Here is a 13503-nt window from a genome sequence, read left to right as displayed (position 1 = left end):
CAGACACAGCTCCCAGTCAGTTTGATGTTCAAAACACAAGGCTCTCAACACGCGCTTCATGACGGAGTGGAGCTTCTCAACGGAATTCGACTGTGGGTGGTACACTGAGCTGTGTAGCAGCTTTACCCCACACCTTTCGAGAAAAGTTGTCGTCAAAGCGCTAGTAAACACTGTGCCCTGATCTGATTGGATTTCCGCAGGAAAACCAACTCGCGCAAATATGGACAGTAGTGCATTGACTATCTCAACTGAGCTGAGTTCTTTAAGCGGCACTGCTTCAGGGAACTTTGTCGCTGGGCAGATCACAGTCAAAATGTGTCTGTACCCCGTGGCTGTTACCGGCAGAGGTCCCACTGTATCAATAACGAGCCGTCTAAAAGGCTCCGTAATGATAGGTACCAATTTCAACGGCGCCCTCGATTTGTCCCCTGGTTTGCCCACCCGCTGACAGGTGTCACATGACCTCACGAAGTGGTCTGCGTCCCGAAAACACCCTGGCCAATAGTACTCTTGCAAGAGACGGTCCTTAGTTTTCTTAACTCCTAGGTGTCCGGACCACGAACCCCCATGCGTCAAGCGCAACAGATCCTGACGATAGCATTGAGGAACGATCAGCTGATCGAACTCCACTCCTCTGCGGTCTAGATACTTCCGGTACAGGACTCCACCTCTTTCCACAAAACGCGCATTTTTCCTGGCGATACCTTCCTTGACATTGCAGCGTATGTTTTCTAGGCTACCATCCTTCTTTTGCTCGGCTATCAAAGCCGACCGGCTGACTTTTAGCAACCTATCAAGTCCGTCTGACGTAGGCGCGATGAGCAAATCAGTAGATAGCTCTTCTAACTTTCCCGTGTCGGGCGTTTCCTCTCCAGTATCTGGCGCCTTTAACGTTACAGACTCAAGTTTATTCAGTTCGGGCGTGCTCTGAATATCAGCTTGCTGCGCCTCTGACCCTTTTTCGTTGTTTGATAACGTCGGCCCCGCAACTACCGCCTTTGCAGCGAGCTCCCGAACCTTCGATCTGGTTAAGGCCTGAACACTAGCTTCACCAAACAAAAGCCCCTTCTCGCGCAGGAGGTGATCGGACCTGTTTGAAAATAGGTACGGGTACTGGGGGGGCAGCATAGATGACACTGCCGCCTCCGTCTCAAGCGCTCCGAAAGGTCCTTCAATAAGCACTTTTGCTACCGGCAGACACACGCTATGAGCTTCCACGGCTTGCTTGATCCATGCGCACTCGCCCGTGAACATATGGGGTTCTACATAAGACGGGTGAACTACATCCATCGTAGCTGCGGAATCGCGAAGCACTCGGCACTCTTTCCCGTTCACGAGGAGGTCTCGCATGTAAGGCTCGAGAAGCTTCATGTTCTCGTCAGTGCTGCCTATTGAAAAAAACACAACTTTTGGTGTTGTTTCCGGACACTGCGCCGAAAAGTGACCCGGCTTCTGGCACGTATAACAAACGCGCGCTTGCCTCATCTCGAACCGCTTTCTGTGTTCGGCTTCGGCTGCCGCCGTCTCCTTAGGTTCGGTCGCACTGCTTCCACTCGCATCCGCACTACGCGTGTTCCCCTTTGCTCTCATGGGTGTGAACTTCGGCCTCTCAAACTTCGAGCCAAATTCACCCTTTTGACCGTCCTTAGCTCCGCGAGCCCGACGCGTCACAAACTCCTCGGCTAGCTCAGCGGCTTTAGCCACCGTACAAACGTCTGGCCTATCCAAGACCCAGTATCGCACGTTCTCCGGTAACCGACTATAAAACTGTTCTAGCCCGAAGCACTGCAGAACTTTATCGTGGTCACCAAACGCTTTCTCTTCTTTGAGCCACTCCTGCATGTTTGACATAAGCCTATACGCAAACTCTGTATATGACTCACTTCTGCCTTTCTCATTTTCCCGAAACTTCCGACGGAACGCCTCCGCAGACAGCCGGTACTTTTTTAGCAGACTCGATTTTACTTTGTCGAAATCCTCTGCCTCCTCTCTATCCAAGCGAGCGACTACGTCGGCCGCCTCGCCGGGTGACAAAGTGAGCAAGCGCTGTGGCCACGTTTCCCGAGAGAACCCCTGCTTCTCGCACGTTCGCTCAAAGTTAACCAGGAACAAACCAATGTCCTCTCCAAGCTTAAACGGCCGCATCAGGTCAGTCATTTTGAACAATACGCGTTCTCCTGCACCGTGTGCCTGACTTCCATTACGAGCGCGTTCCATCTCTACCTCAAGACGCTTCATTTCCAAAGCGTGTTGACGGTCACGCTCTTGTTGCTCTCGCTCTTTCTGTGCTTTACGTTCACGCTCTTCTTTTTCTTTCTGTTCTTTAAGTTCGCGCTCCTGTCTTTTTGCAGTCTCCCTCTCTTCAATGGTCTCAAGGCATTCCGACAGCTCGTCATCCTCAGCTTCTAACTCAAGAATAGCCTTTAGCAGTTCAGGTTTTCTTAGTTTGTCTGAGACATCCAGACCCAACTCTCTTGCAAGCTCCAACAATTTCGGTTTGCGCAACGACTTCAAATCCATGGCTGCTCTGAATGCTGCTTTCTCTACTGCTTACTATTGTCTTGCCGCAAACTAACCCGGCAGCAACGACAACCACAATTACCAGCTCTGTTTCTGACACTAACAAAAGCCTGGCAAAGCTCAGAAGAAGAAAGTCCCGCACTCACCAAACCTCGCAGGCAGGAATTCCGCGCAGTCGTTCCGCTGCAGGCAACCAGTCGTCACACAGGGCTCGTTGCACTGCTCCCGGATCGTCGTTGAGCTGCTCAGCATACAGTCAACTGCATCTCTTCGCTGCTGGCCTCCGTTGTCGCGATCTCACCGCTGGCAGACAGTTGTTTGGATCCCACCGATGGCATCGGTTGTTGGGAACTCGGCGCTGACGCCCGTGGTTGTACCTGGGTCGCAAGCCCCAAGGGTAGCGTTGGCCTGGCGGCCTGGGGTACAACTGGAAGCATCCGAAGGTCCGGCAAAGCATGAGTCGACTGGTAACAACAAAACAACTTGTTTATTTTAACATCGCAAAGAGTTGGCGGTCAGGTTGACCGAAGTAGAGAGACGGGAGAGCACTTTACTCAACAGAAGAAATCGGAGCCCTCCTTTTTGGCGTCCGGGGGCAGCTGTTTTTATACTCTCGCAGTTGAGGGCAAGAAGGAACCCCTCAATAGACGAGCACGTGATTGTACAATGGGCTCAGGTGACGCACACTGCCGCCGGTCGGGCACAAAGACTGGGAGGAGAGGGTGACCCCCTGCTGTCGCATCGCCTGGTTCGGGCACAATGACTGGAAGGAGAGGGTGACCCCCTGCTGTCTCATCGCCTGGTTCGGGCACAATGGCACATACACTCACACACGCACATGAAGACACGTGGCATCGGAACATGCCTGGAAACGCCTGGAAACACCTGGCGGGGAGCGTTGCGGCGACGCCGAACGGGCCAAAATGTCTGCCGCCCCGCCGCAGTCGCGCCGGCAAAACCGAGCGTCGCAGGCGAAACGCAACAGTGGGTCCGTTGTAATGAGCGTAGACTGTATTACAAACTCATTACTAACCCCTATATGTAAGAACCACTGGACAATATAAACATTTCCACAATGAACTAACAGTTCAAAAATTAAAAAGACATTTTAAATTCTTCATGTCTCAGAAACACTGGGCAGCGCAAACATTTTCACAATAAGCTAACAATATAAAATCTAAAGACAGATCATAAACTCTTCACCTTTCAGAAATGTAAGGAAACTACCAAACTCGATACAAAGCAAAATGACAAGAACAATACTCAAAGGGCAGAGGTTGTAATAGGGTCATTCCATGCGAAACGTCCCAGATCCAAAAGTGACCATCATTGATTTTCTTGAAAAAAATGGGCTAAATTGCTATTGTGTGAATAAGGCTTCACCAAAGCATTTTCGTCGAAAAAATATTTTTGATCACGTGAGCTGTCTTTGAAATTTCCGCAAAGGGGCAAGAGTGGGTTGGAGGTACATTTCTTTTATTCATGTCTGAAACTAGGTGCAATAACAAATATTATTTTAGAGCATTGAATTGGCATCCTTCTTTTATATGATGTCATAATCGAATGCATTTTAGAATATTCAGTGTTTATTTGGCTCAGTAAAAAGGCAATAAAAGTTTAGAAATATTTTGCATAAACTGCATTTTCTTTTCAGCTACCATAATTTTCTCCTTTTTTGCCTGTTACTACAGTGTCTGCTAAAAATAATTTGAAGTTATTAATAAATATATCTTCGAGAGAAATACCTACAAAGTTGGCAGGGTCACCGGGAGAGAAGGGCCTGCGCCATGCTCTGAGATGCGCTCGTGGGCGCGCAGGCCTTTGAGTTTGCTCAAGAAAAGTCTCATCTTTCTCTTTCTCTGGCGGCTGCACCGAAAATGTGCAGCATTACCCATACCAGCTTTACAGGTCGCTTCCAGTGACAACGTTGGCATACCTTTCAATGAGCAGAGCAGGACTGACGTCGATCATTCATGGAATATGCAGCTGTCGCTTGTCAAGTTCGCATTGGCCGCATTGGTCCCGGATGTTAGTGATGCACTTGATTTTTTGTCCCGCGGTGGTTTCAATTTTGACAGTTGATGGCAGAAGAAGAACAAGCGCAGCAACTGCTGCGTAACAGGCTGCCATGCCACAATGGCGAAGGAGACCCAGGCGAGAAATGACGGCTTCCCATAGAGACCATAATAAAAACCCACTGGAATGTATCAATGACAAGCTCTTCGAGCACTCATCACAGACCGGTGGGTCCCCATTTCTTGAGGTGGCTGTGGGTTAGGTGTGTGTGGACAATTCTCAGACAGCACAAGACCACCTCGTAGAACCGTTCCCAGTGTCTGGCACTCCACTATTTGCTATAGATGAGTTTCTTGCCGTAGAGTTTATTATGGAGCGCAGTCTCATTCATTTTGCCATAAACGTTTTATTTATATTCGCAAGGATGATGTGTAGTCTCTGCCAGGCTTATATTTAAAGGTAAGTTCATAGTTGATGTTTTGAGCAAAGAGTTGATTTGGGTGTTTGGGAAGGGTTAAAAGTCTTAGAAGAGAATGTGCATGAAAGAAACACCTGCACTTACCAAGTGGCTGTTCATTTCATTCCACGCAGAGACTTGGAAACAGTAGACATTCGGAGAGTTGCTGTGGCCAGTCGGAATCCCTGATGGGGAACTGGATTGAAAACTCTTGGTGTTATCCTCCTTTGTTGGTGTGAGACAAATCTATGTAGCTACAGCAGTTTAAGGCTGTGCTTTTCTTTCAACTTTTAGGCAACTGTAGTTCTTCAGTTGATTTGTCCAAAACCGTACAAAAGAAGACGTGATGCTCCCTGACCCCATCGCTAATCTCTGGGGAGAGGGCGGTGGCACTCAAGCCCTTCAGACCCCCCCCCCCCTTTTGTTGGCACCTACGGCTGGAACCATCGTAACCTTACTTCCAGTCTGTGTGCTAGCTGCAACATCATTTGTTTGACGATTCCTGGTGCGCTCTTTAACAGAGAATCGTCACCAGGCTTTTTCAGATACACTATAATGGGCACCTTTTCCGCTTCTTGCAGAACTTCGTAAACAGGTTCCAGGCTGCCAAAGCAAAGATAATGGAGGCCACGGCCAGCATGGCCGAGGCTGCACGTGCCACCGTGGAGAGTGCCTACAAGCAAGCGTACAAGATGGCTATGGACATCCGCATTGAGGCACCCATCATCTGCCTGCCGCAGAACTGCAAGTCACGCAACATCTTGGTCATGGACTTTGGAGTGCTGCACGTGCACAACAAGTTCAAGCTGGATGAGCATAGCACGCCTGAATCACCCTGCCTTCTGGAGGAGATGGTGGTAGCATTCGACAACCTCAAGCTCTCGCGGTGAGGGGACAGCAAAGAGAAATAATGGCTTGAGCTGTGTTAGTAAATTACACTTCTGCAGTATCAAGAAACCCACTCCAACCACGAGAAAAAGCTTGGTAAGCCAGAAAATAGGTGAAAGCCAAAGACAGGTGGCAATGCCACCTTGAAGTTCCTGCAATAGCTTGCCATGTCATCATGGATTCTGAAGGCACCTGCTCGGGCCTAGTTTAATTTGTTAGTGGTAAAGATAGACTACATTGTGTTCTGATAGGAGCCAAATGCGGACCTTAGCCACGGTGGCCCTAATACGCAAAGATATTTTGAAATCAGTGACGTCACACTGACGTGCCAGTGTTGGGGTTTCAATGGGAAATGCAAGAAATGAAACTATGCAGCCTGAGTGTGTCAAGTGAAAGTCCACTCTTTTTTTCTTCACAGATTCTGCATGAAAGTTCCGCATTCGCAAGATGATGATGAATATCCCCTGCTCCTTCCAGTATCATTCAAGTTGCTTGTTGTAAGAAACATGAACTTTGAGACCCACCCTGAAGTTCCAGAAATGAAGAATGAGGGTGTGCTACCAAAGATTGAGGTGGGGTCCTTTATCTCTTTTTTCTTTTTGCTATACAGTCAAACTTGTTTATAATGAACTCGATAGTTCCATGAAAAGTGGTAGTTATATCAGTAGTTCATTATATATGAAGTCACCCTTAAAAACGCTAAAAAATTAACCTCGCTGAAGCTGGTGTCAGCAATTACGATTCGGCAGCACTTATGTCAGAAAACCAGATTTTCAATGTCATTTTTGTTCTCACTGCAAACTTCCATTTGAAACGTCCATCTAAAGAACGAAATGCATCGTCGTGCAGCTCTTTCAAAATGGCACCTTGTTCCGATCACCTGTCATTTTGAAACTGCAATCATAGCCGCCGTTTTTTTATTCTAGAGCTTGTGATATATTTTACTACCAGTGGGGCATGACTATATTCTGCACACGAGAGTGAAGCATTCTAGATGGCCGGAAGCATGATTGTTAGAAGTTAGTACGACATGCCGCCATTCTGGGAAGGTCTCCGACATTATGGTCTTGGCATTACAGCTGCCTGTCCGTCATACAAAAGCTGTAAAGTTACGTTATCTATGGTGCTTCAGGCAAAAAAAAAAAAGAAGAATGCTATGTTCGAAAAGTATAACGTCACCACGAACCATTATCAGCAATTGGCAACGCGTAAATGAAGCAGCACCAAACTGCGATCTGATAACAGCATAGTAACTGCCAATCCTTTGAAACATCGTGTGGTGGCAGTGCGTGGTACAGCATTCTCACCGACTTGGGCCGCGTAGGGCCGCTTCAAGAGGTGCGTTTGAGCAGCCGTTGTTCCCATGGTGGAGACATAGATGGTTGTTCCAAATAATTGGAATTGACAAAATGCACATGGTGCAGCATGGACAATTGCGCAAAAACAAGAGTGATGCCGTCGTGGCATGCAATATTGCACCAGCGCACGAGGCAGTGCATACTCCGTGCCATGCTCTTCATGCTGTATGCCTCCTCCCTGAAAGCATGCCTTGAAAGCGTGTGACCGCGCTTGACCTTCTGTGCAGCTTCCAAAATCCACGTGCGGTGGTTGCTCGCTCATCTCAAAGGTCGTGTCGTTGTCGCACTTGAACTAGAGTGGGGCATGCGCTGCCGTACAGCTCAGGGGATGTGTTCTCGGAAGATCTCTTTGAGTAATACTATTGGCTTCGCGTTATGTAGTTCTCAACCAGCGAATCAGCGCATGCCTGATGGCTGAGGCGATAGTATCACCGAAAGTGATCGTCCCAGAATACGTCCCCAGTTCGGACGCTTCTATGCTTTGGTACATCAAGCGTGCCCTCTTTTTTCTATGATTAGGTTCGAAGCGTTCGTTGTAACAGTACGGCAATTTAAAAAATGTTTGTTATAGCTGGAAGCAGTTTCAATAAGCAGGGTTGAAAAACCGTAAATGCACTGAAATATGGTCATTATAAGCGATAGATCATGATATCTGGTATCGTTATAAGTGGGTTTGACTGTGTGTGTATATATATACAATCGAGCCTCGATATATCGAACAGTGTGGTGATCACGAATGTTTGTATAGCCAGAATTATATATATAAAATCATGTAAGAGAGGCATCAAAAACTTCTGCAGATCAATCAATGAACAAAGGGCACAGCAAATACTCACTTAAACCTTTACACAAAGTATTTATTTATTTGGCTGAAAATACTGCAGCAGTGTAGCCTGCTTCTTATTGGAAGCCGCATGCTTAAGCACAGAGCCCTCATCATAGTCTAAACGATCCACGAGCTATAGGCCAGTGCCCTCTATCGCACCATAGTAGCGGCATAGAACGGCCAAAGCAGCTACAGCCTCAGTTGGAGTTGGAAGCAGGACAACATCAGCGCTTGCGGGATCAACCTAGGCAGCGTCTTCGTTTGGCCGCTACTTCTGCTGCGATCTCCATTTCCGTCAATTAAAGCATGTTGAAACACTGTCAATAACAAAGTACTAAGTTGCGTCTGCCAATGCGTCTATGAGTGAGCCTAGTGAACGCGCGCTGTTGCACGTCTTTGTGGGTGCAAGTTGGATATGCCGCTTTCAAATGGTGATCACGACATCATCGTGGAGGAAGTAACCGTTCCCCAAGATGACGTCAACGTGAAGGTTCTCGAAGACTGGCACGACAGGGATGAACCTGCTGCCAGCATGTCTGTATCGTTAAGAATAAGATGCTGACTGGTAGAACCCTGTCTCCGATGGAGTGCGATTCGGGCTGTGTCCAAGATTGAAGTGTGGATGGTGCATGATGCCGAAGTATTGCGGGCCATTCAGCGCCTGTGTCCACAAGAGCAGAAAGGTCGCCAATTACAGTGATATGAACTTGTAGCAAGGGAAACGAGTGTGTTCTGATTTATTGAGAACGCTTGCAGTCCATGTACACTTAAATCTCGTTATAATTAAGTGAAAACGGTGCTAAATTTCATTCGTTATAAACTTTAGTTCGTTATAGCCACTGACTAATAATTTGAGACTAATTTATTGCACACGAGCGTGCACTTACCACAGGTAAGCCCACGCCGAGGTATCAGCTCCCGTCGCAGCTGAGTGGGTGCGTCTGCGGCAAGTGCTAATCATCCTTACCGATATCGCACACTGGGAGAAACTGGAATCAAACACATAAGAACTGATTTTATTGCCTTCCATGTCGATGGCGCGAACCTTTCATGTTGACAGCGCAAAATAATTGGTTATGCTTCACTGCTGTGTCTTCCTTAACTGAAGGACGGCCTTCTCGGCAGCAGCAGCTATCTCAAGCCCGTCTGCACCGACTACGTGGCCGCCGAAGTAGCGGCGCAGCAGGTCCACTGGGTCCAGCACCTGGGACGATGTCGATACGTCATAAGCACAGGGCGGAGTGTCGTTGTCCCCTACGGCACCTTCATCGTCGCTTCCTTTGTGCTCCCGGGCAGCGAGCACAAAGTCGTCGGCTGTCAGCTCCTCCGTTGCCAGAACGTCGGCGTCGACGTTCACGTAGGCGCAGAAGGTTTCACCTTCACACACAACACCGGCATTCATTTATCTGTCATGAAACCTGTGACACGGCGGAAAAAGCACTGACGGACAGCGTACAGAACAATGCAAACAAAGGTGCGCGCCACTTGGCTGAAAGTGCGCACTGCACGCAACGGACAGAGTGGCTTGGCTGCTTGTCCAGCTTGGCTTGGCTTGGAGCGTTGCCGGATGATGAGGGGCCGCCGCGGGAGATTTGAACTGCCTCATCGGAGGGCCGCAACGCGTCGCACAATCTAAGAAATCTATATGTTGTGTACAAAGTGGCTTGTTAGGTGCGATTTTGGAATGAAGATTTTTCATTATATCCGTTGATCAATGAATCCTTTTTCGCTAAAACAAAATTTTAAACACATGGGTTTCTATGGAGACTTTCAAGGGGAATTACAATTCTTTCATTATATCCATTATTTCATTATAAGCCATTTCGCTATAACATGATTTAAGTGTAGCTACAAGAGTGACTGTCGCAGTAGGAGCTGGTGTGTAACCATTGGGGCACTTGGGATGAATCGACTGCCGGCATAGCGGCAGTCACACAGCGACTTGCATTGTGCTCTAGCTCTGCGGTTTTGTGGGCAAAGCTGTCTGATGTTGCTTCTGTAGGATGGGATGCCAAGATGGCAGCACGAGCTGAATCCAGCAATCCATCCACGACGTACATTGTATTGCCTAGCAGTTCGAGAGGGCCATGTCAGGTTTCATCCACCTAGGAGTCTCAGTTTGTCCTAAACATATGTAGTTATGTCTTCCTGTGGGACTTGATGTCGAGATCGCATGCATTTGATAAGATCGTCATAGTTGGAGGGCAAACCGTCGAAGGCACATACGAGAACTGTACTCCATTCTGCCCACAAACAGTAGGTGTTCCCTCATATAATTGCCAGGCTTTGGTGGCAACACGAAGTTGCCATTCGACAGCCAGTCTTTTGATGCCCTTGGACTAAGCATAACGCTCGCCTAAGGAGTCAATGGTCCACATCCACAGCGCAGGATTGCCCTGAAATTCGTGCAATTCAGGAACTGTTGTCTCCGCAGGGGTTGTGATAGTAGACGACTGACGGTTGAAGTAAAACAGCTGGCCATATCTTGCAGCTGTTTCGACAGCTCAGAGATTGCTTGGGTAATGTCCTCAATCTTGCCCAACCAAAAGCCGCCGTGAAGGTCTGGATGCCATGCCCGGGTGCTGTGGCAGGTCTCGGTGATGGTAGAAGTGAGTAGTGAAGCATTCGTCCACTTGCGAATCTGGCTGAGGAGCCATGGACAACATCTGCCAGCCGGGCAATGGTGTCCCTCTGGGAATTCATGGCCAAGGTAGCGGGCCCTACTTGTATCTGTGGAATCGCGGTGTGGTTCCTGAAGTCCGAGCGGTTGAGCAAGAAGACGCTTCTGAAGCTCTGTGTTTGAGGTCTGTTCTCCTTAAACCTGACTGTTTGGCGACTGCGTCATGGTCATGAAGAAACGAGACGGAGCACCATTCCCTCTCGGAGCTTGTTATACCCTCCTTCCTCGTCGTCCCACATTCACTGTTACTTAATTATGCTGTCATTACCGCTCACCAGAAGAGATATACTACACAGAACATGCAGCTCCATGACATGACATTTGAGACTAGGCACACCAGCGACTGCTTAGCTGCAGCATGCTAAAAATTCTCTGAGGAAATGTGCTGGAACTTGCGTCATATGATCTCATATCCGCAAACCACCAAGCTTCACGTGTTTGTTTCATCATCAGCAGCAGCCTATTTATATGTCTGCTCTCCCAGCAATCACCAATTATCCCTGTCTTATGTTAGCTGATTCCAACATGTGCCTGCAAATTTCCTAATTTTATCACCTAATTACAAGTTAAGGAAGTGCAAAGAGTGATGGAATGAAAAATGTTAGGTGCCATGTTAAGACATAGGAAGAGAGTGGTGTGGATCAGAAAGCAAAAGGGGGTAGCTGATATTCGAGTTGACATTAAGAGAAAGAATGGAGCTGGGTAGGCCATGTAATGCATAGGACAGATAACTGGTGGACCATCAGAGTTACAGAATGGGTGCCAAGGCCTGGATGCTATGCCTGGATGCTGTGGCAGGTCCCTGTGATAGTAGATGCGAGCAGTGAAGCACTCGCCCACTCGAAAATCTGGCCGAGGAGCCTGTTGAGGATATCGGAAACTTAGGTTGGGTTGTCTGCTTACGTGCAATATTTAAAAGCTGGTAATGAGAAAATGAGACAATTGCCACCCCTGCAGCTCCAATAAGATTGCTTCTACCAAAATGATACATGCTAAGGACTCCCTTATTTGGCCACTTACTGTTCACTGCTTCAAGTCTTCATGTTTCTGTGAACCTCTGTCTTGTTTTAATCTCCTGGCTGGCATACTATATGGGCTTCATAGGTGTGTGTTCAAAAGGGGGGGGGAGGGAGTGCATAGGGGGCAATACCTCCGCCCCCCTTCCACCACCCCTCAAGCTTGCTTTGTGAAGTCTGCAAATTTGCCTTATAGTGTATGTTCTTTTGTGGAACACACAGACTACTATGAAAGACATGATCCAGAACAAAACGCTATGTCAGCTGCCGACATTTAAGTCCCAATAAGGGATAAGCATGTGATGGTGTTATGACAGAAAAATTGGTCAGCTACTGTAATTAAACGAAGTATGCAGAATGTTTTGCAAACACATATGTGAATGAAGAGACATGCATACATAACCATTAAAACATGAACATATTTTGTGCAGAAAATGTGATGTTAATACACAGGGTTGCCAATTTTCAACAAGAACAATTCACCTGCTGCTGCATTGTATATTTCTAAAGTAGAAAAATGGGCTGTGTAGGGCGTGATTAGTCTCGGAAAAATGTTTGTCTCAAAGTGTCCTTAAGAATTCCAATATTTTGACGATGCGCACCACTTCCAACAAAGATAATAATAGCCTAAAAACTGTGCTAAGAAGAAATTTAGTCAGTGCACGAAACTCTGTTGCTAAATTGAGGTTCATAACCTCAGATTTATCTATAACAGTTGTGCTTCATGTAACAAATTGGGTGCATAACAAAACTGAGGTTCAAAAGCTTCCTCACTGCTCCTTCCTATGCATCTTCTGCTCTGTACTGAGAATACATTAAGAATTACATTTGCAAATTTTGTGTATTGGCCTTCAGTGGCATTGAGAGCAAGGAGTCTATTCTTTTATCTCTTGTGTGTTGCATTAGCTTAACTGTCCATTTTTCTGTGCATCGCATCAGTTAATTCTCAGTGAAGAGGACTACTGTGCCATCATGCGCACCTTGGATGAGAACTTGAATGAGATACCACCAGAAGACGAGCCCTTGGATTGGTCGAAGATACCCGTGCCTGTTGTGACCAATGCTCCTTACCCGATAGAGGAGGTATACACGCACGAGCACACTGATCCTGTCCTGTCCACAGGTAGGAAAGCTGGTTCTAAAGGTTGCCATGCCCCCAGCATGCGCCTTTGTAGAAAGTTGTGAAAGTCTTAATTTTTGTCACCAACTACAGAAGTGCTAAATTTTGATGTTTCAGAGTTTCTAGGGGCACCTCATTCATACCACAGGGTACTAGCCTCTGAAGCCATTAATGTGTTGGAAGATGTAATTAAGGGACTATAATCGGATCGGAGGTGTACTCCCATGAATTCTGCTAGGTGCGATCGCTTCGTCAAATCTTCAGGAATACATATTCGTAGTCAGTGAGAAAGTTTGTAATAGCTACAATGCCTTTACCCGACCTAATGCTGTTCCATCAAACACCTTGAATCTACTTTGTTTCACATATAGTAGGCAACGCTACAAACTCTGGAGAGACTTCTCCAACTGCTCACATTCATGACTAAAAAATAGTATGTCGCCTAGATAAGAAACGTTGCCTCATACTTTTTTGCTGGAAAATATCACATGATTATTACATTGAAGGCGACGTAAATCTGAACCTGTTTGAGTAGAACAACATGTTTCTGCTGCCAGCGGCTGCAAAACATCGCTTGCACTTGCAACCAAAATGTATGTCGCACACTGGAAGCACAAAGGCG

At 47.2% G+C, this 13503-nt stretch overlaps 1 protein-coding gene across 2 annotated transcripts in view; it reads left to right on the top strand.

Moving 5' to 3' along the window:
* The window catches only part of Vps13 (vacuolar protein sorting 13C), a 236898-nt gene that overhangs the window by 88014 nt on the left and 135381 nt on the right, over positions 1–13503 (top strand). For both annotated transcript variants that reach the window (XM_075693536.1, XM_075693537.1), the window contains exons 30-32: positions 5575–5879; positions 6300–6453; positions 12701–12884. In XM_075693536.1, the coding sequence (XP_075549651.1) occupies positions 5575–5879; positions 6300–6453; positions 12701–12884 (643 nt within the window). The remainder of the gene's footprint in view (positions 1–5574; positions 5880–6299; positions 6454–12700; positions 12885–13503) is intronic.

This window comes from Dermacentor variabilis, chromosome 5, assembly GCF_050947875.1.
Source record: "Dermacentor variabilis isolate Ectoservices chromosome 5, ASM5094787v1, whole genome shotgun sequence".
Lineage (NCBI taxonomy): Eukaryota > Metazoa > Arthropoda > Arachnida > Ixodida > Ixodidae > Dermacentor > Dermacentor variabilis.
This window is presented reverse-complemented; position numbering and strand designations above follow the sequence as displayed.